General features: G+C 48.0%; 1 protein-coding gene across 1 annotated transcript in view; it reads left to right on the top strand.

The window, feature by feature from the left end:
* The window catches only part of TTLL11 (tubulin tyrosine ligase like 11), a 169,290-nt gene that overhangs the window by 64,418 nt on the left and 79,200 nt on the right, over positions 1-25,672 (top strand). Inside the window, exons 5-6 of the mRNA XM_016211053.2 lie at positions 4,889-4,984; positions 5,717-5,832. Of these exons, the coding sequence (XP_016066539.2) occupies positions 4,889-4,984; positions 5,717-5,832 (212 nt within the window). The remainder of the gene's footprint in view (positions 1-4,888; positions 4,985-5,716; positions 5,833-25,672) is intronic.

Raw genomic sequence — 25,672 nt, 5'->3', positions numbered from 1 at the left:
ATGAACGGACCATCAGTGACCTGTAGTACAATAGAAGGTGGCCTAACATATGTGTAATTGCAGTCCCCTGAGCAGAAGAGACAAGGAAGATACAGACAAATGTCTGAAGAAATGGCCCCAAATTTCCAAAGTTGTCAAAAAATATAAACCCACAATTCAAGAGGCTTAAGAAACTCCAAGTAGGATGCACACACATACACACACGCATACATCAAGGCTTATCATAATCAAATTGTGGGAAACCAGTGATGATAAGAAATCTTAAAAGCAGCTAGAGAGGAAAAACACACATTATGTTCAGAGGAACACAGAATAACCTAAAAGTTCTCATCAGAAACTGTGCAAGCCAGAAGACAATGGGATCGCCAATGCCACCTCCATAGAAAGGACTTCTCTGACCATCCTATCTAAACCACCAAGCCCTCCCTTTCACCCACCGTGTTACATGCTATGTTCTTACCTTGCTTTTAGTTAATAACTCACATTGGTTCCTCTCTCCACTGAACTATAAGTTCCAAGAGGGCAGAATGTTAAAACATCCTCTGCCTTGCCCACTGCTTTATCCCCAGTGCCTAGAACCGTACCTAGTATTTAGTAAGTGCTCATTAAATGTTTGATAAATAAAATTGTCTTCCAGGCAAAACAGTATAAAGGCATAGAGGAGTAAAGCATCCTAGAACTACTGATGGGCACAGTTGGAGCCTGAGATGTGCAGTAGTGAGTGGGAGGGAATAAAGCTGGAGCGTGAGACAGATGCCAGGTCATAGAGGAATTTGTAGGACATGCTGTGGGATGTGGGCTTCATTGCCTAAGCAGAGATTTTAGGCAGAGGAGTGTTGATATTCTTTTTGCATTTTATAAAAATACTGCGGTAGTCCCCTGTGCCAGGTGAGTTAGAGGGGTGAGTTTGAGAGCAAGGAAACAAATGAGGAAGCTATTACAGTAGTCCAGATGGTGCAGACCTAATCCAGACTAGGAGCAGTGAGGATGGACCAGATCTAGAAAGTTCTTTGGAGGTAGAATGTACAAGAGTTGGAGTGCAGGTAGGCATAAAAGATGAAAGAGAAATTTTTGGCTTGCATGATTGGGTGGATAAGGAATACTGTAGGCGAAGCAAGCTTTAGAAAGTTGGTATTTAATTATCTGTTGCTGTGTAACAAATTACCCCCAAATTTAGCAGCTTAAACTGACAAACTATTATCTCACAGGTTCTGTGGATCAGGAATCTAGGCTTAGCCAACTGCCTATGGCTCAAAGTCTCTTACAAGGCTGCAGGGAACATGTTGGCCAGGACCGCAGTCATCTCAAGGAGTTACTGAGGAGAGAGCCTCTTCCAAGCTCACTCACATGGCTGTTGGCAGCCCTCCGGTTCCCCCCGGCTATTGTCCCTCCAGGGCCTCTCCATTGGGCAGCTCACACATGGAGGTTGGCTTCTCTCCGAGTGAGAGAGCAAGAAAGTTAAGGGAATGCATGCCAAGGTGGGAGTCACAATCATTTATAACTTAATATTGGAAGTGACATCCCATCATTTCTGCCCTATACGCTTAGAGAGAGGTCACCAGGTTCAGCCCACACTCAAGGAGAGGGGATCACACGAGGATATAAACACCAGGAGGTGGGGATCACTGGGACCAACTTAGAGGCTGCCCACACAGAGGGTGAGCGTGGAGATGTTCAATGTGAGGAGTCTGAGACCTCCCTATTGGGAATGCCCTGGATACAGATGGATGTGTAGTTCTAGAACTCAGAGAGAATCCCCTGTCCGGTGAACCCTGTAGCTTGGAACCTTTGCATGAGTTTTTCCCCTAGCTTGCTTTGGAAGCTTCTAGAAGTCAGGGATGAAGAACAGATATCTTTGAATCCCCAGGGTTCCCCTCAAGTAGGAGCTGAGCAACACAAGTGCCGATTGAATTACTTGGAGGAGGGCAAAGTATCACATGATTGAAAAGATCTCTCTCCATTTGACAATTCCTGCTGCCACTGAACCAGGGAGAGGTCCCTCCCTTTCTAAGCTCCAGCTTTCTGGTCTGTGTGAAGTGAGTGTTAGACAAGATTAGTAGTTTTTTCAATGGGGCTTTTTTCCCTAGGAACCCCAGTATGTAAAATAGGTAAAAGTTGATCTGATCTGGCCTCCCCAGTGCTTCCCCAGAAAAGAACCCCATTTTCTAAAACACTGAACCAAGTAAATTCCCAATTTTCTGCCAGCTCTGTCATTCTGGGATTTTCCGACAAGATCCACTCTAACCTCCTCCCAGTTCTGGGATTCTGTTTATTGAGATCCATTGGTGCAACATATTTCATTGAACTTTTGAAAAGAAAGCAATTCATATTTCCTTGAGCTTGTGGAAAAAAATAAACAAACAAAAAAACGTAATAAAGCTGACCTTCATTAAATACTTACTACGTGTCGGGCACTGTGCAAAATATATTCTATCACACTATCTATATTTGATCCTGTCTTCTGCTCCACAAGGGCAGGGTCCTGGTCTAGTTCTTCACTATATTTCCAGATGCTAGGATAGTTCCAGGACACAGGAAGCATCTCAATAAATATTTTACGAATGAATGAACTAAGGTAAGGACTCTTCTGATTCCAAGTTTACAGATGAGGAAACTGGGGCCTAGAGCAAAGGCAGAACTAAGATTTGAAATGAGCTCTGTACTCAACGCTACAGATACCATTTCCTGCTGGTGGGACGAGTAGGAAACCGGGAAGGGAGCCAGCATATGCTGAGTACCTCCTCTCTGATGAACACAGTCCTAGGTACTTTTTGCTTCCATGATCAACTGCCCTTTGAGGCAGCCGCTATTATCTCCATTCGTAGACAAGGTAAATGGGGTGCAGAGGGGCTAAGCACCATGTCTCTCTCTAAAAGTTGTTTAGCTAGAAGGGGGGCCCGAGCTGGGATTGCAGCCCAAGTCTTTCTGACTCCGAAGCATTCTTGTCCAAGACCCAACATCTTCAACTACATGCACCAAAGTCTGGATTCTGGAAAATACTATGCCCCTGGTGGGTGGAGGTCAGTGTGGCTAATGAGGTTGCCACCCCCTTCTCCAGCTTCTCTGTAGCTTTACATTCTCGAGACCACTGTGCGTTGGGCTGGAAAGGGTCCAGCAGGCTGAGAAGGAACAAGTCCAAACTTCTAAGATGTAGCAAAAGTGGGCACTGGTGACCAAGGATGATAAATGCTGGCACCACAGCCCGCCACTCCCTGTAACCTCGCCAACGTCGCGTCTCAGGCCAGGTCTGAAGTGAGACTGACGATGTCACCAGAGTCTCTTAAAGGCCTCATCCCTCATATCCACTTGTCATATATTATTAAGTGGATCTATAATACATGTAACGTTTTCTACTGAATTTCCATTTTTTTTGTTTCATGACCAGGGCAAGAAAAATAGAGCGAGGGTGACTTTCCCCAGCTTCTCATGCTTGTTGCCCTTCTTTGAAGAGTAACCGCGTCTTGAATGGTCTCCCCAAGTAGCCACTGAGGCTCTGGTTTCATCAATAAGCATAAAGCCACCGTTTAATAATGGTCGTTTGGCTGACGCATATTCTGCATAGGCCAGCGAGTGAATTTCCCTCATCTTTTCTCCGTGAGCCCACGGGGGACGCAGCTGGACCTTTTTCCTCTCTCCTTTATTCTCCACATCAGTTTTTTGAAACTTTGGCACTGCAGCAATTCTGTTCGAGGCTTTCCACCTTATCACCTCCTGGGGAGATAATGAGAGGTCTCTTAAGAATCTGACATCCTCCTCGGCTGCGTCTGAATCTAATTAGGGCCTGCGATCTCAGGGACCGGGAGGGATTATCCAGGCCGAGGGTTGTTTCAGGCGGGGGGACGGGATGCTCGGGTGGCCTAGGGCTCGTGCGCAATCGAAAGGGGCCAGAGAGGAGAAAGCCCCGCCGAGGCAGATGCTGGGCTCAAGGGCAGACATCCAGCAAACGGTCAGCTTTGGGTGTGGGCCGGCTTCACGGGCATGTGGTCTGTGCAGTCACCCAGCAGCTCACGTCCAGGAGGTCTCCGTGCCTGGTTTCATGCTCTGTTCTCACTTCCATGACATTGTGAATACCTCCTGAACGAGGGGCTTTGCGTATTGGGTCTCACAAATTATGTAGCCTGCCCTACTTGGGCGTGAAATGCAGCTCTGTCGCTTACCAGTGAGGTGGTCTGAGGGAAATCCACTGGCCTCCTGAGGCTGTTTCTGCTTCACAGCGACTATAATCCCTACTTCTATACCCCGTCGTGAGGATTGCATGAGATGGTGAATAATTGGCGCACTATGTAGTCACTGGTAGGTGCCTAGTAGGTGCTTAGTAAATATTCCCTTCTCCGTAGCTGAGAGGGTATATCAGAGCCACCTGGGGGATTTGTTATTCAAAGTACTTTTGCCTGATTCTGACTCAGGTGTGGGCTGGGGGTGCGCAGTGACTTTGAAAGGGGTCCTTGAGTGACACTGACATACACCCAAGGTTAAGAAAGGTAGCCTTGGGTTTTCAGAGATCTAGCTAAGAAGCAACTTAAGCGAGGAGAGCAAAAGGAGAGGGTGAAATCGATGGGCTACCACTGATCCTTAGCATAATGAAAAACCCGTCACAGAAGAAAGAGGTCATCATCTCTAGCACTTCAGAGGATGGTGATAGTGCTGAAATGTACTGTGGGAACTCATCCCATTATCAAGGCTCCTATAAAATGTCCTGCTGTCCATTTGGCCTGACAAATATACCCAGAGGAAGAGGGGCCGTGGGCAAGAGAGGTCAGGGTCACGGCTCAGGTTGGGGGCCACATTTGAATTTATTTTCATTTTACTGACCCTAATACCAACCCTGATTCCTGAAAAGAAATTGCAGCTAGAGGGAGTAATTCTGAATTATTTTTATCCTGCGCAGATTTTAGGCTTTGACATTCTCCTGATGAAAAACCTGAAGCCTGTACTGCTTGAAGTTAATGCAAATCCCAGCATGAGAATCGAGCATGAGCAAGAAGTAAGTCTTTTGAGTATCGCACTGAATATATTGCCGCACAACGGGCTGTTTCCACGCTCACGTTACTCACTTGGCTAAACGAGATTGGACATTCCCAAATTTGCACAGCAAAGCCCTGTTCGAGCCTAAATAATTCCAGTTTTGTTGAGCTCTGAACATGGTCTATTAATATAAGACCCATCCGACCTGTGGTAATTTCCCAGCATGCCGTTCTTCCAGATTTTAAGATCTGCAAATGTGGAAGCAGCTGAGCCTTTCCATCAGTTTTGACATGAACTAATTAGCCTCAGGAGATGAACTAATTGAAATTCTATGAATATGATTTAGCCATGTCGACATGCTTGAATCACTAAGATAAATAGTACCTTTAACAGTGGTTATATATTTTTCCCCCTGGAAAAAAATGCATTAAAAAGACTGGAAGGAAATATACCAAATAGGGATTTTAGGGGGATTATGTGGATTCTTTCAATTTTCTTAGCCCCTTTCTATATTTATGGATTTTCTACAAGGAGCATGTATAATTTTAATAATCAGAAAAACAGTTTTCCTCTTCACGTGTTTTGTTAATTTGTAAAAGGAAACTGGCATCTTTAAGGTGGCACACGGGGCACCTTTAAAATATTCTCACACAGATTAACGTAAGCAAACTCAGCCTCTGGATGATGATAGTCACTTGGCACTGAACCCCTGAGTCTCTCCAGCCTAACATGGAATTCTTACCCATTCAAGCTTTCTCCAGGGGTGTTTGAAAATGTCCCCAGCCTTGTCGATGAGGAAGTGAAAGTGGCCGTGATCAGAGACACCCTGCGCCTCATGGACCCCCTGAAGAAGAGAAGAGAGAACCAGTAAGTATTTTTTATGTCATGTATTTCTTTCAACTCCTCTCCCCGCCTCCTACGCAGGTAAGTTCAGTTCTTGGAACATGTTAACGCCATGAGTGAGATTTACATATTAAACAATTTAATGAGTCATGTTTTCATTTATAAATATCAGCCTTCAAACACAGTGACTCCATCAGGAAATGGAGACTTGCCTACGAATTTCTAGCCTGTTGTTATCTGAATCTGAAAGTCTCTCTAAAAACCCACTTTCCCCCAGTGACGGGGTGTCCTCTGGCCCACCGTGTTCCCGTGGTTCTTCTCTTTGAAATCCTCAAGCAGAGGGAGAGAGTAAAACCAACCAGGAGAGGGCCTCAGGTAGCAAGGACATGGTAAGGATGGCGTCCTTGGTATTTTCTTCACGATGGTTATACTCTCGCAGTGTAAGCTTTTCATTTTGACGTTTGTAGAGCAGATTTACTGAACTTCTGGCACTTCTATAATATTTATGACAGTTATCATTCCTCTCCATCCCACCCACCCAGTGGGCATCATATTGGGATGTTGGTGGGAGTATGGCCTCCACCCCCTCCACGGAATCACCCCTGAAACAAATGACATTTCACTTTGGTATTTTGTTTGTTTTGTTTTTACCAAATTCCTGGCTCCCACAAAGTAAGGACTGAGTAAATATCACTGTGGTGGTTTTAGGCAGAAAAATCAAAGATGGGCATTTCCAGTAGCACTCCCGTACTCCCGACAAATCGGATTGACCCAAATGCTCCCAGACAAGCAAAGCACTTGTCAGCTGTTGTTTGGGGCTCTGAGGAACGCTGACTTCCCTGACCAAGTGGTGTTTTGCAGGTTTCTGGACGGTGGCCCTTCCCCAAATGGGCTCAAGCCCAAATATTGTTAGATCTGCCCTCCAGTTCTGCCCCTCCCCTTGGCTGCACCCTCAAACCATCTGGGGAGCTTTCAGAGACACCAGTGCGCAAGCCCCCACTTCTAGAGATTTTGGTTTTAATTAGCTTGGGTGGGAAGCCTGGCCACAGAAATTTTTGAGGTTCCCTAGGTGACTCTGCCGAGCAGGAAGTGTCACTCTGGCAGAGTATTTGTCATGCTCTGAGTCAGGCTAGGTGGTGCCTGCCCGGCTGGGGTCTCCTCCAGAGTGCTCTTCACTGTGTGAGGCGCACACTGTCATTGTCGGCAAGACTGGGCCGAGGACCGTCACCCCTCGTTTGCGTGGGCTGAGTCTGTCAGATGTGGCTTCCGCCCATTAGAGCTTCAAAGTGATGGTGTGGCAGGTCTGCCGAGCCCTCGGAGCCACTCAGACAGCCCGGCAGCCAGAGCCGTCTTTAAGGAAAAGTGCTGGATTAATGCAGCTTGGCCAGATTAATTGCAATATGACTCATTTCTCGAAAACCCACTACAAGTATCTAATGGTTATTGATCTCACCGGTAGAGATTAGGTCTTGGAAGACTGTGGCACTGTGGGGAGATTTTGGTTGCTGTCCACGCCAGTGTGGCATGGTGGTAAAGATGACCTTGACACGTCAGCATTCTGATTCTTTGGCGGGAACAACTTCAAAGGCCATTGTGTGGCCCGAGCCTTCTTAACCTCTGTCACCAAACTCATTTTTATTTTTATTTTATTATTATTATTTTAATGCTTTCGTGTCTTTTATTTTTTTTAATTTATTTTATTGTTGAAAGTATTATTACTATTTTTTAATCTCCACCTGAGGTCATTTTTTCCATCGCTTTTCAGAGAGAGTGGAAGGGAGAGCGAGCGAGAGAGAAACATGGATGTGAGAGAGAGACATCGATTGGTTGCCTCTTGCACACGCCCCGACCGGGGCCGAGCCTGCAACCGAGGTACATGCCCTTGTCAGAATCAAACCCTGGACCCTTCAGTCTGAGGGCCGACACTCTAACCGCTGAGCCAAACCAGCTAGGGCACCAAAACCATTTTTACATCAAATGGCATTGGAACACGATCAGCTTTCTTTGTCTTGCTCTGAGTTGTTTTCCTTTCCCTGCACCTGGCGTTGCGCATAACGCACGCGAGCTGAAGATCTGATTTAATAGCAGCGGGGCACGGAGCCGTCAGGAAGGATGGGAAAGGCATTTACAACTTATTAAGTCATAAGTGGCAGCACTTCATCTTTAATTTAAAAAGCATTGACTTTTCTCTTAATTGATAACCAGGAACAGTTAGAACTTCAAGAACCTGACTTCAATTCTAATATAAAAATCCTTTCATCTCACCCTTTCCTTACCTGCAATATTAAGGGTTTATGTTAATAGCTAAATGTCATTACTGATATTTTCCTTTAATTTCATCTTTTTATTTTAAAACCTAGCAATGATTGTCCGTGAAAGCACTTTGTAATCTGTGAGGTGCATGTATGTGTACGAGACTATTGTCATCATTTTGGTAACTTCGCCATGCGGAGAGAAAGGCTAAAGTTATTCTCGACTCCTCTGTGTGGAAGTGTTTCGGGATGGCTTAGAGAAGCACTATGTTTACACCCGCGGAAAATGCACAGGGTTGCACTGAATCACGCGTGTCCGTGTCTGAGGCTGAGTCCCTCCGACTGCAGGAAATGATATCACGTAGACTCCTAGGCTGGGCATAACCTTTAGAAGCCAGAGTTTTTGCATTTGCATAGAATGTGACCTAAACCCTTTAAAACAAATGGTACGCTAGCCTTTCCTTTGAGCTCTTTAGCTAAAGAGGGTCCAAGGCGCCCCTCATTAGCTCCTTCTTGAGTACATTTTGTCAGCAAGACCGCTGAAGTGGGCCTCCATTTCTCTGCACAGACTAACGGGAAAGGTAGATGGATGCCTGAACTCCTCAGAGCTCTCCGTCCCTCTGAGAGGATGCAGAGGGGGCGTTAGAAGGGACCCACCCAGATGTGTGTGTCCAGATGTCACGCATCTTCACCCCCCCGGGGGACTGTAGGCTGCGGGCATTTCCATGGCAGGACTGAAATCAGTCCTCATGCCTTTGCTGGGGAGAGAGCTTGCTGATACCCATCTTTGCAGAGTTGCAAGAGCTTTTTCTTGAGCTAGAGAGACTGCGATGCAAACTCTGACCTTGGGGATGTTGCAGAGCTGTTTTGAGTCTCAGTGTCCTTTTCTATAAAATGGGGATAATAACACCTAGATGAAACGTTCAAAACTTTCAGTATATAGCAGGCACTTAGTATGCTTCATTTACTACCCAACAATAAAATTACCTTCTAAAACATTAACACACACACACGCACACACACACACTAACGCTTACTTCCCCTTCTTTCCTGGTATACTTAGAGTCGAATTTTGAGTTTAAAACCAATGACATGCCCTAAGACTGAAGCTGCGAGATCGCTGTGGACGGGAATTGACATTGAAGCTGGTCGCAGTGGAAACTTGTTTCCAAGTAGCAAAATGTCATGGGCCCAGGCATGTTTATTTGTTGGGTGAGGGAAAAATACCTTTGGCCCCTGAAGGAATAAAACAGCTGTCCTATGAGAACGATTTGGAACATTTTGCAATAGCTAGTGACTCTGTTCACTTTCGTGCCAGGGTTCTTTGGAGGCACTGCAGGGACATAGGAATGGGAGGCTAGTGGGGTGGGGCTCTGGAACGATCATGTATCTCTGCAAGCACATATGTGGAGGTAAAACTTACATAATAAACAATTAGCCATTTAAAAGTGCACAGTGCACCCTGGCCCGTGTGGCTCAGTTGGTTGGAGCATTGTTCCAGGTGGCAGGTTTGATTGCTGGTCAGGGCACATGCCCAGGTTGTGGGTTTGATCCCCAGTCTTGATCTATGGAAGGCAACCAGTCCATGTTTCTCTCTCTCTAAAAAAAAAAAAAAAAAAAAATCAATAAAATAAATAAAAGTGCACAATTCAGCAGCACTTAATATGTTCACAATATTGTGCAACGATCACTCCATCTAGTTCCAAAATGCTTTGTCACCCCGAAAGGAACTCTTGCGTGCATGAAGCAGTCACTCCCCATCGCCCCTACACTAACCAACTTCTGTCTTTGGATTTACCTCTTCCGGACACTTCATCTAAGTGGAATCATGCAATATTCAGGCTTTTGTGTCTGGCTTATTCCACTCAGCATAACGTTTTTTGGGCTCACCCATGTTGTAGCATGTATCAGTACTTTATTTTTATGGCCAAATAATATCCCATTATGTGGATGTACCCACATTTTATTACCCATTTGCCACTTGATGGACATTTGGGCAGAAGCCATCTCTTTTTCAGCCAGAGTGGAGCTGCAGCGACCTGTTTTATATTTTAACATTCTACACTAGATTTCATTTGAGGGGAAATAAGTGTTTAAAACCCTTGGTTTAATCCAACCCCTTATTTTATCAATAGAAGCACAGACTATTAGAACTGGAAAAGACCTTAGAAACCATCATGTCAGTCAGCAACCTGGTTCATGAATCTCCCTCGCAGGCATCCCTGACAGAGGAGCAGCTGTGTCCTCGAGGCCCTGGACGAGGCACCAGTCAGGTCTGGGATGATGTCCTTCATCTCCGATCACTGCTCTATGAGCTTGGCCTGGTGGCTTTGTTCTCTGGTCTCATCTATAAGATGGGGATCAAGGTGTATCTCCTTGGCTGGGTTGTCGTGGTCATCATATGAAATGACACAGGACAGAGAGCCTCATGGCATCTGCGAGCATTAGACGAACACTAGTTCTTAGGGTCGCCAAGTGGCCAGTCAGACTTTACAGTTATCCTGACGGTGACACCTGAGCCACCTGCCGTGGGGCAGCCTAACTGAGTTGTGTATATAATGGCTCCAAATCGTACAAGATGAAACTAAGGTCAGTAACTTGCCCCAAATCACAAAGCTGGTTGGAGGCAGGGCAGAAACGGGCCTGTGGGTCTCCCGACTTCGCCCCCAGTGTTCTTTCCGCTTTGCCACTTTGCCCCATTGACCTGCAGCTTCTATTTCAACTCAAAGCTAAGCTTATAAGATAAGGGGGCGGGGGAGGAATCAGGGAAATCAATAGAAAGATTTCCCCTTCTTAAAAGATATTTGGGTAGCTTGCATCTTTCTTTAAAAGAAAAAAAAAAAAATTCTATCAGAGAGAGAAGTGACTAAATTGCATCCCCTGATTATTTTAAAAACAAGATGATGACACCACCCACTGATTAATTTGGGAGGTCAGTTTACCCCCTGGAGGAGCCATTTGATGCGTCCTTTGCTCCCGGGATGTAGATGTTCCCGGTAACCGGATTCCCTTCTCGGGAATCATATCTGTTAGGACCCCAGGGTGATGAAAATGAAGCCGGAGACAGGCTCAGGGGGCTCTGGGGGAATTTCTTACTATGGCAATGCCGGGAGCTGGGCTGTGGACTGCCCGCCTCTTATCAAAAGTGTATTTTTGGAACCTGCCTTATATAAGGCACAGAAGCCCCTTTCCCCACAGTCACATTTCCCCCTCCTCTCCCAGCCTCACTTACCTCCTATCTCCATAACAACCAGGCTTATTACTCAGGCGGGGCTCAGCCTGCCAGGCAGCTTTGGCCCTGATTCAGAGGCCTGGCCCCTGAAGGCCTCGGTGGGAGCCCAGGCTGCACTTCTTACTTTGACTCCGAGGACAGCCCCTGCGCTGTGTTTAGAACCAACATGTTAGGCGAGTGTCCCAGTGAGGTCAGTTCCACGTGGAATCAGGAGAAGCGAAACATTCTAAGGGAGCAGAGACCAAGGAACCTCCGGGCGGCTCGGTTCCGTGCCGGGGCTTGTGTGTCCCAGCAGGCGTGCCCTGGCATTCATCGTCTTGTTTCAGATCCGGCTCACCCGAGGACTGTAGCTCTGTCCTGTCCTGGAGAGGAACATTGAGAACCGTTCATCAGAGGTCCTCAAAGCCCCTTAAATTGGCAGTTCGTCCCACTGAAGTCCCCTCAACACTAGAAGAGAGGTTTCTAAACTATCTCAACTAAACAAATGTACCTTCTTACATGTAGAACATCATCTTTCTTATCAGAGAGCGTCCTTCTGGAAACAGATGTTCTTTCAGGAGGATCATTCGAACGTCCTGCTGAATGGCCCATCCACGCGTGCACAGCTGACATTGTGTTGAAATTCTTGGGTTTTGTTGATTCCTAAAGATTCGTTTGTGGCAAGACCCCAAGCACTTTGACTGTTTCACATAAGTCAAGAGCCTAGTCCACAGGGAGATGAATGTTTTCCTCTTCAATTGCATTTCATTTACACTGTGTGTGGATTAGAGAAGCAGGTATTGGTTATTTAGAGTATTTATTGAGCACTTACTGTGTGCCGGGGAGAAGACTATAGACTTGAATTAGCTCACAAGCCAGTTGGGGCGTCAAGACCCACACATAAATATCTATAAGGTGGAAAGTGTGAGTGTCCCAAACATAAAGACAAATTGCCAAGGGAAGAAAATGTAGGAAAAGCTTATTTCCTGAAGAGTTTTAAAAAATACCTGACAGAGGAAGTGGCACTTGAGATGGGTTTAAAGGACAAGTAGAATTTGAAGCACGAAAATGGATGGAAGGCCATCCCTGGTGGAGGAGACCAGGCACAGGGCTGTGCTGGGGGAAATTGGGAATTTAAGGCAGCTGGAGAGAGGTGTACAGAGTGGATTAGTGGAGAGGAGGGACTCCTGGGGAGGTTGATGGAGACCCAGAGGCCAGAAGTGATGCCTTGAATGTCAAGCTAAGGAAACCAGAGCTTGTTTTCAATTAGGAGAACACGAAGGCTTTAAGGGTGTCTGTGAGCCCCAAACTATACAAGTTTGAGTGTATATGTGCGTTTTTCCTGGAGAAAAGGCCAGGAATGTCATCATAATTTCAAAAAGTTAAGAACCCAACAGTCCTGTTATCAGCAGAGGCTATAGGGGGCTGAAGTCCAAGGTTGGGGGTCATGGCTTCGAGATACGCTGTGCCCTGCTCCATACGTTGGAAGTTCTCGCGTTTTGGATGGCAGTCAGCAAACTGCAGAAATGTGCGTGCACATTTAAGAAAGAGCAGACAGGACATGACTTATGATAGGTGCATTAAGTTATGTGCAAGACATCAAACCAGAATCTCTCTTCCATTTGAAAATGTATAAGAATTAAGTCAGAAGTAACCAGTAAAAGCCTCTTTTGCATGAAGTTTGTTGAGTGAGCACCATTTCTGAGACTTAGGGGAAGGTAGAATTTCCTGAGCTGATGTGACAGCGTCATTTCAGAGACCAATAGATAGGAGCCGAGCTTGTCCGAGGGGAGCAGACAGGACAGTGGATGAGCTTATGGATGGTCAGTCACCATTCTGGGGAAATGGCAGTGAGGAATCCTACGGCGGGCCCTTCCAGCATCGTTCCAGGTAGTAAAGGGATAGCAGATGTATTTGGAAATTTCCTTCCTCGTTGCTCCAGTGAGCCTTAAATGTCCGTGTGCTTTCAAACCAGGAGCTGCTGGCTTTTGGAAGGAGGCGGAGTGGTCTGGGCTCAGGAGACCAAGGTTTTGGTACCAACTCTACTTGGCCTCAGACTAGTCACTACACTTTGCTGGGCTTGGTTTCCTCACAACAGCCACATGCAGCTGGTGCCGTTACAACTTGGTTTTATACATAAGGACTGAGACTTGGAGAGGCTGAGGGACATGCCCGAGACCTCACCACTTACAAGCAACAGATGGAGGCTTAAAGCCAGGACTGTCTAGCTCTTGCCTTGAGAGAATGTTTGTGAAAGTATTTAGCCCACCAGTGATATGTATGCCCATAGTGTTACATTACCTGGTTGGGTTCCCCCCGCCTTCACTGTAAATTTGGGGGTACAGACTCATCTCTATCTCCAAGCACTGAACCTGAGTAGGTGCCTGTGAGTGATCGATTATCTCTCATGAGGAAGCTCTGTGGCCATTTCATTTTCAATAACCTTCAAAGCCAGAATGAATAAAATATAAGCCAGTATGCAGAGAACACCAACTTAAAGTAGGAGCTACGCACGAGACAAAAGAGAACAGTAGCAGACAGAAAATTATTTGCGCGCAGTGTGCCTCCCAGGCTGGGAACACTCTGAGAGTTCAGAAGAGGGCAGGGTGAGCCAAGAAGTAGGCCCGACCATATGATGTCACCAGTATTGGGCCTTTTTTTTGACCTATGAGAATGGCAGTTTCATGTGATTCAACCTAATACCTGGCTTGGAGTAATCAGGGCAGGCTTCTTGGAAGAGGTGGGCTTGCATTCCCTTTGGGCTCGGTTTGGTGAGAAAGTGTTAGTAAGTTTGGGAGAGGAAGGGTGGAGGCAGGAAGCTGGGCCAAGGGGTTGGCAGAGTTGGGGGGCCAGGACCACCAGCCACGCTTCCAGTCGGGCGCTGCAGGGTGGAGAGGACAGATTCATCTCTGCTACACACTTCTTATTACATTTTTTTCTCATAGAAAAGTCACATGTGCTTATTGTAGAAAAATTGCAAAATACTGAAACATGCGTAGCATGAAAAAAAAGCCTCCCGCAAATTCAACTGCCAGACCTAATTTTTATTAACATTTCAGTTCATAAAAACAGTATAATTTTCTTCTCTCCATATTGTTTTAGAGTTGAGGCCATATTGTATGATTTTTATGCCGTTTTCATTCCTCTCCATTTTTTGTGACAGTAATTTCCCCTTTTGATTAACGGCTCTGCACCATCCTTTTAATCAATGGCTGCCCGAATCTGCCTCTGTGCTGGTGACTGTTGCGTTTATTTCCAGCATCTGGTGCTTGGAGCTCTGCGTGCAGTTGGAAGGTTGTCTTAGGATGGAGGGAGCCCCGAGGAAGCGGGACTGGAGGCCCATGCAGGTTTTTAGCGCACAGTTGGGAGAGCAGAGTGGGTTAGAGTAGGGGCCCCGGAGCCAGAGGCTTCGGGGGGCATCCTGGCCCTGCCATTACGGCCGTAAATGGTACGGCTTCCCCCTTCTCTGAACTTTGGTTTCTTCGTCCATAAAAGGGAGTTTGGCGTTGGATGTTTAAACCTGCAAAGCAATGAGTTCTTAAACTGGAGCAAGGGAAATGCTGCTTATTCCTAAGAGAGTCTTTGTCGTGGGAAATGTCCCATCTGCACGCATTTAAATAGATAAAAAAAAATATATACAACCTGGTAGCTTTTTTTTTTTTTTTTTTTTTTTTTTTTTAAGGAAAAAAGAGTGTGGAGGAAGAGCTGGTAAAGTAAGTGGGAGGGGAGCTCCAGCAGTGATGGGTCAATCTCCGGCTGCGGGGACGGGTCTGAGTTCCCTCTAATTACCTGCTAGCTTAAAAGAAATGAAAGATCAAAATTAAAGCCAGTCTCAGTAATCATCTGAAAGCTCTTGCTTATCACGCCAAATGGTGGGCAGTATTCTCCAGCTGCTTTCTTTCCTTTTCTTGTTACCCAATTTCCTTTTTTTTTTCTCTTCACTTTAAGCAGCATAAGAGCTCCGGCAACTCTCATCACAGAGGCTAATGCGCGGGGGCGGGGAGAGGGTGGAATCCGCAAGTTCAGTGTGGGAGGACCCCCCCCTCTGAGCTGGGTGCTCATCCCCAGTGAGACTCAGCAGCACCCCTTGTCTAGCTGTGGAGCTGGTTTTTCAGCGTGTGCATTTCCTGGCGAGGTGCATGTCTTCATTAGCTCAGAGACGATGGCTTTCCTCCTCCAGGCTGTCCAGGCCTCTGCAGCGCCGGAGGCCAGCCTGGAGGAGCTGCTGGCATGTGCATGAGTGAATGCACACGTGCATGCACGAGGGAGGGAGTGATGGGGGCTCGGTGCTGGCAAGGGGGTCAGGATGCAATGGGAGAATCAGCAGCAAGGTGAGCAGGGTGGAGGCAGTGAGAGGGGCCTGGGCAGAGAAAACAAGGACCCATGAGGGCCACAAGGCGGGACAGACATGGTGCTCTCAAAACACAGAAAGACTCTAACTGCGTGGTTCACAAAAGCTCCAAGCTGGAAACAATCTAACTGTCCACCAAAAAAAAAAAAAGCACGAATCCCAGGTATTGCTCACTGGAGTACTGTGTGTCAGTGGAAAGGCGCAAGCTATAGCTGTGTGTGCTGATTTTCATTAGTGCTGAGCAGAAGAGGCAGGTGAAGGAAGAATATCTACAGAATGGTTCTGATGAAATAAATTCAAAACAGGCGAAACTAAACTTTGTTTTATAGAGACGTAACCCTAATGGCAAAAATATGAAGAAAAGCAAAGAATAATGAATGACCAGAGAGTTTACCATGGTGACCTTTGGGCAGGGCCGGGAGAGGCAGATGTGACCTGCAAGGAGCACAGGTGGGCATGTGAGATCCTGGCTGTGCTCTAGTGCTTCACCCAGGGGACAGCTGCCTAACTCTCAGAATTATCCTTTAAATGCACATACATGTCTTTCCTACACTGTTGTGTGTGTGGGATCTGTCACGACTTTACAGGTGAAGGAAAGCTGTCCAGAGTGGCAGGGTGATAGCCAGTAAGCAGGGCGGGTGTCCGATGCTGCAGCACCTGATGGGTCAGGCCAAGCATTTGGCTTTTCATCCTAAAAGCAATGGACACGCTTTAAACGACAGGGCGGCGGGATGAGATTTGTGTTTTAAAAAGATCACTTTGGTTGTGGCGTGAACACCAAACTGGAGTGAGGCAAGGGTGGGTGTGGAGGAAGCAGAGGGCTCTGAGAGGTGGTGATTGTGTGGATTAGACGGCAGTGGCGGGGATGGAGTGAGACATTGCCTTCGAGAGGTATTTAGGAGGATGAGTGGTAGGACTTGACGGTGAATTGGCTGAGAGAGGTGAGGGTGGAGGAAGAGTCAGGAAAGGAGCGGGTTTAGCAGCTGGGTGGCCATTGGTGCCGGGAGCCCTGGGGAAGCAGCAGCTTTGGGGTGGGAGGGAGAACACGATGCCGGGTCGGGAGACTTCCAGGTGTGCTGTCTACTGGGTAGTTGGGTACATGGGCCAGGGGCGCATGAGAGGGTGGGTCCCGTTATTGGAATAAATGTTCCCTAAAGTAGAACGAGGCATCCACATGGCAGACCAGACACTATGCCGTCAAGTGATTTAGGGGAAACGGGTGAAGTGGGGTGAGCTGAGGCAGGAGGCCTGGGTGGAGATCCTGCCTCTGCCCCTTTCTGGCACCTTCTTCAGCAGTTCCCAGCATTCACCCTGCGGCAGCCTGCTCATGGGCTCGCCCTGCGTGCTGGCTCGGTTGCTGGGCACAGGACCACCCTGTCCTCAAGGCACCTTTTCCATGTCATCATGCTGTTTTAACTTACTTGTAGGCTCTCAGAGCTGCGCATGTGCCTCGGTGTCCTCCACGAGCACCTGGCCCTGGGCCCTGGCAGGAGGAGTGACGGAGGGGCTAAGCTCCTGGAGCAGGTGGGGAGGATTTCTCGACAGCACCTGCTCCCCGGAGCTCCCCTGATCAGCTCCTCTTCTATGCATTATCATCATTGCCATCGTCACCCCCACAGCCATACAGTGTCCCACTGCTCAGAGTCGTTTCAAAGCCAGTGACCTGGAATCATACTCATCCAGCCATGCAGACGAGGCAGGTGCGAGTCACTAGTCCCACTTTACAGGCAAGGACACGTGACGCCCCACAGGCTTGGGTGTTAGGAGAGGGCATTGCCCATGATGGGAACGTTTACCTGTGTGTGTAGATCTACTAGCTGAGGCCTCTGAGGTGCTGTGAGAGACAGTGACTAGAATCTGTCTTCAGAGGCCTGACTAGGAGGTGGGTTAGACATCCCCTGCTGGGAAGAAAGGGTGAAGGAGAAAAAAGACCCCAGGGGATTTTTGCTGTTTTTAGCTTGAAAGGTTGTTGTGTGGGAGAGGGGATCAAACTCTCTGCAGGCTCCCCTGGGCAGAGCAAGAAAACACAGCTGAAATTTGCAGAGAGATTTAAGCTTAAGGAAAAGAGAAAAAACAACTCACTTTGCCTAAAATACTAAAGGTTGGGTCAAAGGAGTAGTGAGTTCCACGTAGCTGGAAGTAATCAAGCCAAGACTAAATGGCCACACGTAGGGAAGATGCTGCTGCTCTGGAATCAAACACACACAAGTTCTGTTCCTGATCCTGAGATCTTGGGCCAGTCACCCTTGGGAGTATGGGCTCCAGCCATTGAGGAGGGGACTTACAGGGTGCTGGGTGCCCAGAGTGGGCATCCAGAGGGTGTGGGGCAAGGGCCTCATGTGGTCATGTCTCCTTGGCCTCCAGGACTCCTTGGCCCATGGGAAGGGGGCTGCCAGACTTGGGTTGGGCCTTGTTGCCAAGTCTACGTGCAGTATTTTCTGCAAGATTCTCAAGTGGTGCTGCTTAGTTATCTTGGGTATGCTGGGCCGGGAGCCGTTCTGGGCCTCAGTGGCAGGCTGAGAGGAAGAAGACCAAGCCAGGAAATGGGGAGAGAGCAGAGGACCGGGCAGGGGTGGGACACAGCCAGCAGCCAGACTATAATCTGGCCAGGGGTCTTGTTTCCATGGCAGTGGAGAGACTCCGTGGGCAGGGTGCTGCCCTTAGAGTCCCGGGGGCAGCGGAACAGCAGCAGAAGGAGCCTCCTGATTCTGGGCTGTCCAGACAATCACAGGGAGATCTGAGAGCGCAAAGGCCTCCGCTGGGAGTGGGCCTGGGGCAGGGGTTGGGGAGAGAGTGGCAAGGACCGGGCCTCAGCCACCTAGCCTGGAGTTTCAAATGGACTGCAGCCCTGTTAGCACCAGCAGCACGCGGCCGGGGCGTCGCAGCCGCCATCAGAGCCTGGGTCTGAGTCAGCAGCACTACCCCAGGTCCCCTTCTGACTGGTGCTTTGGCGCCTACTAACTTACCCCGCCGAGGCCAGCACCGGCCCTGGGGTGGGTGGAGGCGGAGTCCTTGGATATATACGGGACCTTAGAGCCTGCAGTTGAAGAGGGGCAGGCGGGAGAGGCTGTGAAGACTATATAGATGGGCAGCTCCCAAACTTTAGTAGGGGGTCAGAATCCCTGGGGTGGGGAGGGGGTATTGCTAAACCCAGATTGCAAAGTACCACCCCCAGAGTTTCGATTTGTTTGCATTTCTAACGTGGTCTCAGGTGATACGGATGCTGCTGGTCCAGGCACAACACAATGCCGAGAACCAATTGCCTGTCAGCCCTGTCCTTGTGTTTGTCCCAAACCACCTGAGGACTCAGCCCCTCAGGCCCCGGGGGGGGCGGGTGGGGGGCTTGGCACTGAGCTCTCTCTGGGGTTGTCAGGGCTCATCCTTACGCAGAGATGTCCGATGTCCCGGTGAAGGAGGCCCCCGGAGCAGGTCTGGCAGTAACACAGAGCACGAGCCGCCCCAGTTTTCTGTAACCCCACTCACAGATGTCACACATATTGCAGATGACCGCAGAGCTGAAAAAACAGGGCGCTTCATAAATTCACGTTTTTGTTCATCTGTTTCCTTTCCTGCCTCTCTGTGCGGGTTTCTTAAGACAAGTGAAATATTAAGTGACTGTAAAATCGAACCTTTAAGGCACAACCGATCCCGTCTAAAACACGCCTCCTAATGAGGGGAAGAGTTGCAGGTATTCCTGTCTGTCTCTGCACTTTCTCCCGGCTGGCTTGCAGGCGAAGTCCTTGACGCATCCTTAATTTTGACTCAGCCTTTCTCTACAGCAGAACAAGTGGCGGGGAAAATTTTTTCTCTAGGCAACAGCAACATTTCTGTCTCATTTGTTTGGTTTTCCGCTGGAACAACAGCTTGCGGGGCTGCTAATTCAAACACAGGTCCTTCTAGGAATGCAGCGTTCGTGATCAGTAAATGCATCAGCCTGCGGATTTTAGCCACTTAATTGCTGAAAATGGCAATGCTCCCTTGACTCGTGAATTTTTTTTAAATGGAACAACAGGCAAATAGCATTTTACTCCCAAATTTCGCTGTCGTTCCGAACCAGTCCCGATCTCAGCAGCAGCTCGTCACCCGATGCTGCGAGGGGACTCGGTAACACGGTTACTTTATTCCAAACCACAGACGAGCCCAAGACGTTTACAGGGAACAGGTCGCGTTAGCACCATTTCGTCCGTCCTCACATCCGCGAATGTCCTTGCTGGAAATGGAACTTGAGCCGATGCTTTTTATAAATGAGCATCTTGCGTTGTGTCGTGGAAGAGACAAAAGGTTCCAGAATTCACTGGGTTTGAATCTCGACTTCTCCTGCTCACGGTGACAGGCGGGGCGGGTACTTACCTCCTCTAAGTCTCTGTTTCTTCATCTGTAAAATGTGAATAATAGTAATAACTACCTAGGATTATTGTGATCATTAAATGAATTATAGTACTTAAATACATAGCATAAATGACTAGACATGCTAAGTATTTAATAGGTAGTAGTTATTTTATAATTACCCTCCCTGCGATTATACAAAGTGCTTATCATGGTGCTGAGCACACAGGAGTTCAATAAATGGCAATTACTGTTATGATTATCAATATCATCATAATGCTTACCGATGGACACACTAGATATACAGTTTTCCACCATGCAAAAATATGTTTTATTTTTAAAGAGATTTGATCCAACAGGAATTTACATGAGTAGATGGACAGCTTAATGAAGTTTAGCAAGATTGAAGTAAATGAATGATGCTCATATAAATGGTTTAATGAAAATAATCCCTCGTGCAAAACATTTGCTCAATTTGTGCCTCAAATTAAAAACGGGTTTTGTAGATTTTCAAGAACTTCTCTTTGTTGTGCCACAGGTAATGGGGACCTCAAGTAAGTATGGTCTTCCCACGGAAAGGCAGCTGTGACCATGGGAGGTGACCTGGGCTGGGAGCCAGGGTCCCGCAGCTGCCTCTGAGCTTGACCTTGGATAAGCCCCCACACTCCTCCGGGCTGTGGTCTGTTTATCTCCAGAGTCACCAATGGTGGGAAGATGCCGCGATTCCCAAAGTGCATGTAATTAATTCTCTTTAGAAAGAGAGATATAAAAATTTTAAAAAGCAGATTTCATCCTTTAAAAAGCCTTAGACTCTGCAGATTTTGCCAGTTGCTTTTAAACCACCAGGTAGTAGGTGCCAGCTCTTTGCGGGCGGCTTAATTGGAAGCTGCGCTCATCACCGCAGTGCGTGCGCTCGCGCTAAACGTGTGCCTGACAGTCTCTCGCCATCCGGCTTCTTGCTTCCAGCCCGAAAGATTTGCCCCTCCCTTGTGTTCCGAACACTCCAGTCCTGGTCACGGACATTAATTAGTCTGAGGAAGAGAGACAGGATTGTGCTTCTAAAAATAGTTCTGATACAGTAGACCATTTTTTGATGCTGTTATAATCTGCGTGCTTCGTGACGGTGACATTACGAGGCTTTGCATCTATTCTCTGCCCAAGTTCATTGCTGGCATCTTTGAAATTGGTGAACCGGTGCTTGTAATCAGGGGATGGAAAGGTGTTCATCTCTGTGCTTAGCTTATGTCTCCCATGGTTCAAATCTTTTTTTTTTTTTTAATATATCTTTATTGATTTGAGAGGAAAGGAGAGGGAGAGACCGAGATAGAAACATCAATGATGAGAGTCACTGATCGGCTAGCCTGCAACCCGGGCATGTGCCCTGACCGGGAATCAAACCCTGATCGCCTGGATCCTAGGTCGATGCTCAACCGCTGAGCCAAGCCCGGCCGGGCCCATGGTTCAAATCTTAGCACTCACTCCACCCGTTGTTTGTGGGGAATCTTTCCTCTGGTCTTGGAAGCCTGTTGGCCTGGCCTGTGGTAGGATAATAGTGTGAATGCTTGATGTCAGTGAAATGGACAGACAAGTATCGCTACGAGCAACATAATATAAGAAAGGGGAAGAACGCTGGTGTGGGAGACCCGAGTCCTAGTCTCTGCTCTGCGCGACTTGCTTCGCTCCCACGCACCGCGGGCAGGCACCGTGCCGGGGCCTGTGGACGTGCGGTAATCCAGCGTGGCCCCTCCGCCCGGCTCCATCACCTGGCCGCTCTCCGTCTCTTCACCAAGGGGTGTGAGCTTGGCTGCCGAGGACCGTTCCTGCTCCAACATTCTGTTGGCTCAAGTATTGGTAGTAACAGTAAGAAGTCTTGGGCTTGTTATTTAGGAGGCATTTTGGTAGAACTCTGGCAGCAGGCAAATCTCAGAGTGAGCTCCAAATTATGGATGGCTCTGAAGAGGGCACTCAGGTTTTTTTAGCTTGGTTTTACCCCACGTAAGGTTTGTTGTTGGCTTGTGTGTGTGTGTGGAGGGGGGGGTGTGTGTGCAGTAATCTCCATAAACTGGTTCTTGGCTCCTTCTTAGTAGCTGGGAAATTGCTCAGATTAAGATCTCGGGGTGGAAGGCTACGCCCCTATAGGCGTCTTGACTTAGGATGCAGTCATTTGAAGTCATGCTTTCTTTGAGTTTGCTTTACATTAGAGTTCTTTTTGGTGCTATCCCCACATTCTCCCATTTTTCTGTGTCCTAATCTGAACTCAAGGAATTATGTTCCTATAGTGTAAGAATGTTTGGGGCCATTTATCACATATCTGCTGAAAAGTTATCTTTTCTCTAAGAAAGAGCCATGCCCCTTTTTGAGATTTATCTGTACAGCAGAGGGATCAGAATTGTCAGACTCTCTAAAGGAGGCCCAATCTGCAGTCTTCTCTTCCACCTAAATTCTGAATTAATTGAGAATAAGACAAAGGTCTAAAGAGGGTAAGAGCCAAAATATTACCTCTGTTATGGAAATGGTGATCCTGGAGAATGTTTTAATGTCTGTGGGCAAGTGAGCCTCCTGGTGTTGAACCCAGAGCGAGACCCATGCAGGCAGCATCCCCCACGCCCCAGCCCCAACCCCAGCAGAACCCCGGGAATGAGAGCCAGGCCTGGTGAGCAGCAGACGCTGAGCTCCCAAGAGGAAGGGAAGAAGGGCCAGGCTGTTTCCATCCATTGCCTCCCACCAAACTCTTCAAAAAATACATTTTATTTCCTCAGGGGTAGAGCAAGGGGAGGGGGCAAAAAGAAGCCAGAAATGTTATCCTAAGTGGCTGCTAGCACCTGAAAGAAACATCAAGGGTAGGGAAACAGTGCCTGCCCCCCAAACAGCCATACTCACCTCACAGAGGCAGATTCGCAGGGGTTGGAAGGAGGAACGTTGAGCCTGATGGACCCGGGTTCAAATCCTGGTCCCCCCTTAGGGGCTGTGCGATCCTAGATGAGGTCCTCCACCTGGCTCAGCCTCACCTGTGAAACACGGTGATAATCAGGCCCTGGGAAAACGAAGTGAGAGCATCCACAGGACGCCAGGCACATGATAGGTGCTCAGTAATGGAGAGAAAGTCAAATGCGCTAATGTATAGAAATGTCCTTTTAAATTGTACAATTTCTCTAACTATGAAGATGTATGGCTATGTCTGGTAGTGGAATTAATGTAACATTGAATTCCACTTGCTGTGCAACACTGTTGGTGCCCCCAATGTTGGCTTTTTAAAATAGGCTGGGGGTACCCCATGGCTTGTGTGCATCTCTTTTCTATCAGCTTTTTGCAAAGAAGGTCCACAAGCCAGAAGGAGGGAAGAAATTAAATTAATGAGAAACTTCCAGGCATCAGCATGACCATTCCTCTGATTCCTGCTATTTTTGTAGATTCTCCTGAAAGCTGTCATGTAATTCTGTAGCGGTCATTAGAAAGTATTCACTCCATTTAATTTATGCTGAAAAATCATTAGTGGGAATTTGACACAGGCCTGGCGTGTTCACGAGTCGATACTCGGCTGTCAGGCTTCAAGGGACAGCTCCGCTTGCCAGAGGCAGCCTGAGAGAGAGAGAAAGGGGTGGGGGAGGGAAGGAGATAGACAGACAGATAGATGGATGGACGGATGGGGGTGGGGCAGGGCTGTGGTTCTTCTCAGCCTCCTCTCCGTCCTGTCCTTCTCTGTCATCATCCGCGACATCACACTTGGCGAGTGTTCCTGCGGCCAGCTAATTCCTTGGTCAGTTTGTACCACAGCCCCGGGAGGTCTTCTTACCTGCATTTCACCCTCACGGCGTCTGCCCGCTGACCTGGGCAGAGTCGGGATTGGGAACAGGTTTGGGTCATGCCAGCACCGGGGCTCTTCCTTGGGAGGAGCCTTGGTGACAAACTTCTCAGAAGCCAGAAAGGCTCACGTGTGTTATTGCGGCTTCCATGTCACTGACGTTTGGTATGAGCCAGCAGAGCGACCCTTTCCTTGGCAACTATTATTGCTAATATCCAGCCGATATCCTCACCTCAATTTTCTCATCTGCAATACGGGGGTCATTGTAGCTACTTCACAGGGCTCTCAAGAGGATTAAATTTGATAATATACTTAAGGGCCTGGGGTAGGGCTTGACATGTAATAGTTGTTCAATCAATGTCGGTGCTGGTACCATATGTGAGAGCTCATGTATGTCTAGCTCAGTGCCTGGCTGTAGAAACAGGCACCCAGTGAACAGTAGTTTCCTTCATTTCTTCTCCATTTGCCATCTCCTTCGATCCCTAAAAGCCCTGGGCCACAGGCTTTAGGGTGTGGAGCCATGCTGTGACGGAGGAATGCGGCTGAGAGCCCCCCAGAGCCCCCAGATCACGGAGGGCAGGCCACTTCGGTTAGCCTCTCCCATCCCACCTTACCAGGAGGCTCCGGTCCAGAGTTTCAGCTGTGGAACTCGACACACCCGGGCCCGGCACCTGGTTTCAGCCAACACGTCCCCTCGTGCTTCCACTCAGTGCGGAGACCAGGAGCACCTCGGAGCACCTCGTTCCACACTTTTCCTTTCTGTTCCCACTGCCACTAAATGGCTTGGAGCCAAGCGCACCCAGCAAGTAGCAGCGTACAAAGCGCACCTGCACCCATGCGGCATCTTAGTAAAAATTACACATCTGTATTTTCTACAGATTTGCAGTGTATTTTTTCAAACCCCAAAACTCCTTCAACTTGAACTGTTTGCAGTTGAAATCTTCTAAAATGCTTTACACACCTGCTTCCTGAAATGGAAGGAACATAATTTGACTTTTTTAAAGATATCTTTTCTTGGTGCCTTGGGTGTAAGAGTTGTGCTGGTAAACTGGCTTTCAGAAACAAAACAAACAAACAAACAAAACCAAGAAACCCTGATTTGAAGTGTTCGCCTATGTCCATGGTGTAAATATTTCTACAACAGCCAATTTTGAGCTATGAGTGATTTTTTAACAACCAGCTGGAAAGATTCTATGGGCAGCTGGAGCTCCCACTGCATGGTCGGCGGAGCAGGTGGGGGGCACAGCCCGGCTGACAGCCCCAGACAGCCCTCGCTTTAGTCTTCATCTCCCCGCCCCCAAGAGACAGGTTACCTGGGCCAGGATAGTTAACCTAGGTTTCTCTCTGTATAAACTGAGGCTAAATGCCTACCCCAAGGATGATGGTGAGGACTCAATAAGGTGGCACAGGTCGGGGGTCCCAAACTCAAGTGCTGTAAGGGGCCAAGCAGGTGACATATGAAAGCAGCAGGCTGGGTGGGGGTGATTTTGATTTGTTTTGTTTTGTTTTAAATTTATCTTTATTGATTTCAGAGAGAGAAAAGGAGAGGGAGAGAGAGAGAGGGAGAGAGAAACATCAATGAAGAGAGTCATTGATCGGCTGCCTCCTGCGTGCCCCTTGCTGGGGATCGAGCCCGCAACCTGGGCACGTGCCCTGACCGGGAATCGAACTGCGATCATCTGGATCATAAGCCGATGCTCAACTGCTGAGCCATGGCCAGCCGGGCTAAGTGTTGTTGTTGTTTTGCAAACACCTAAAACAGTGATTCTCAAGTTTGGCCGGGGAACTTCAGCCAAGCCCCGGCCCCACCTCAGATCAATTAAACCAGAATTTTTGGGAAAGCCAGGAAGTGGAATGCTTTTGTAGTTTCCAGAAATTCCATGGGGAGAGCAATCCTTATGACAGGGACTTGTCCGTGGTGG

The sequence above is a fragment of the Miniopterus natalensis genome, chromosome 12 (assembly GCF_054644295.1).
Source record: "Miniopterus natalensis isolate mMinNat1 chromosome 12, mMinNat1.hap1, whole genome shotgun sequence".
Lineage (NCBI taxonomy): Eukaryota > Metazoa > Chordata > Mammalia > Chiroptera > Miniopteridae > Miniopterus > Miniopterus natalensis.
The sequence above is the reverse complement of the archived record's forward strand: the minus strand, read 5'-3'. Positions and strand labels throughout refer to the sequence as shown.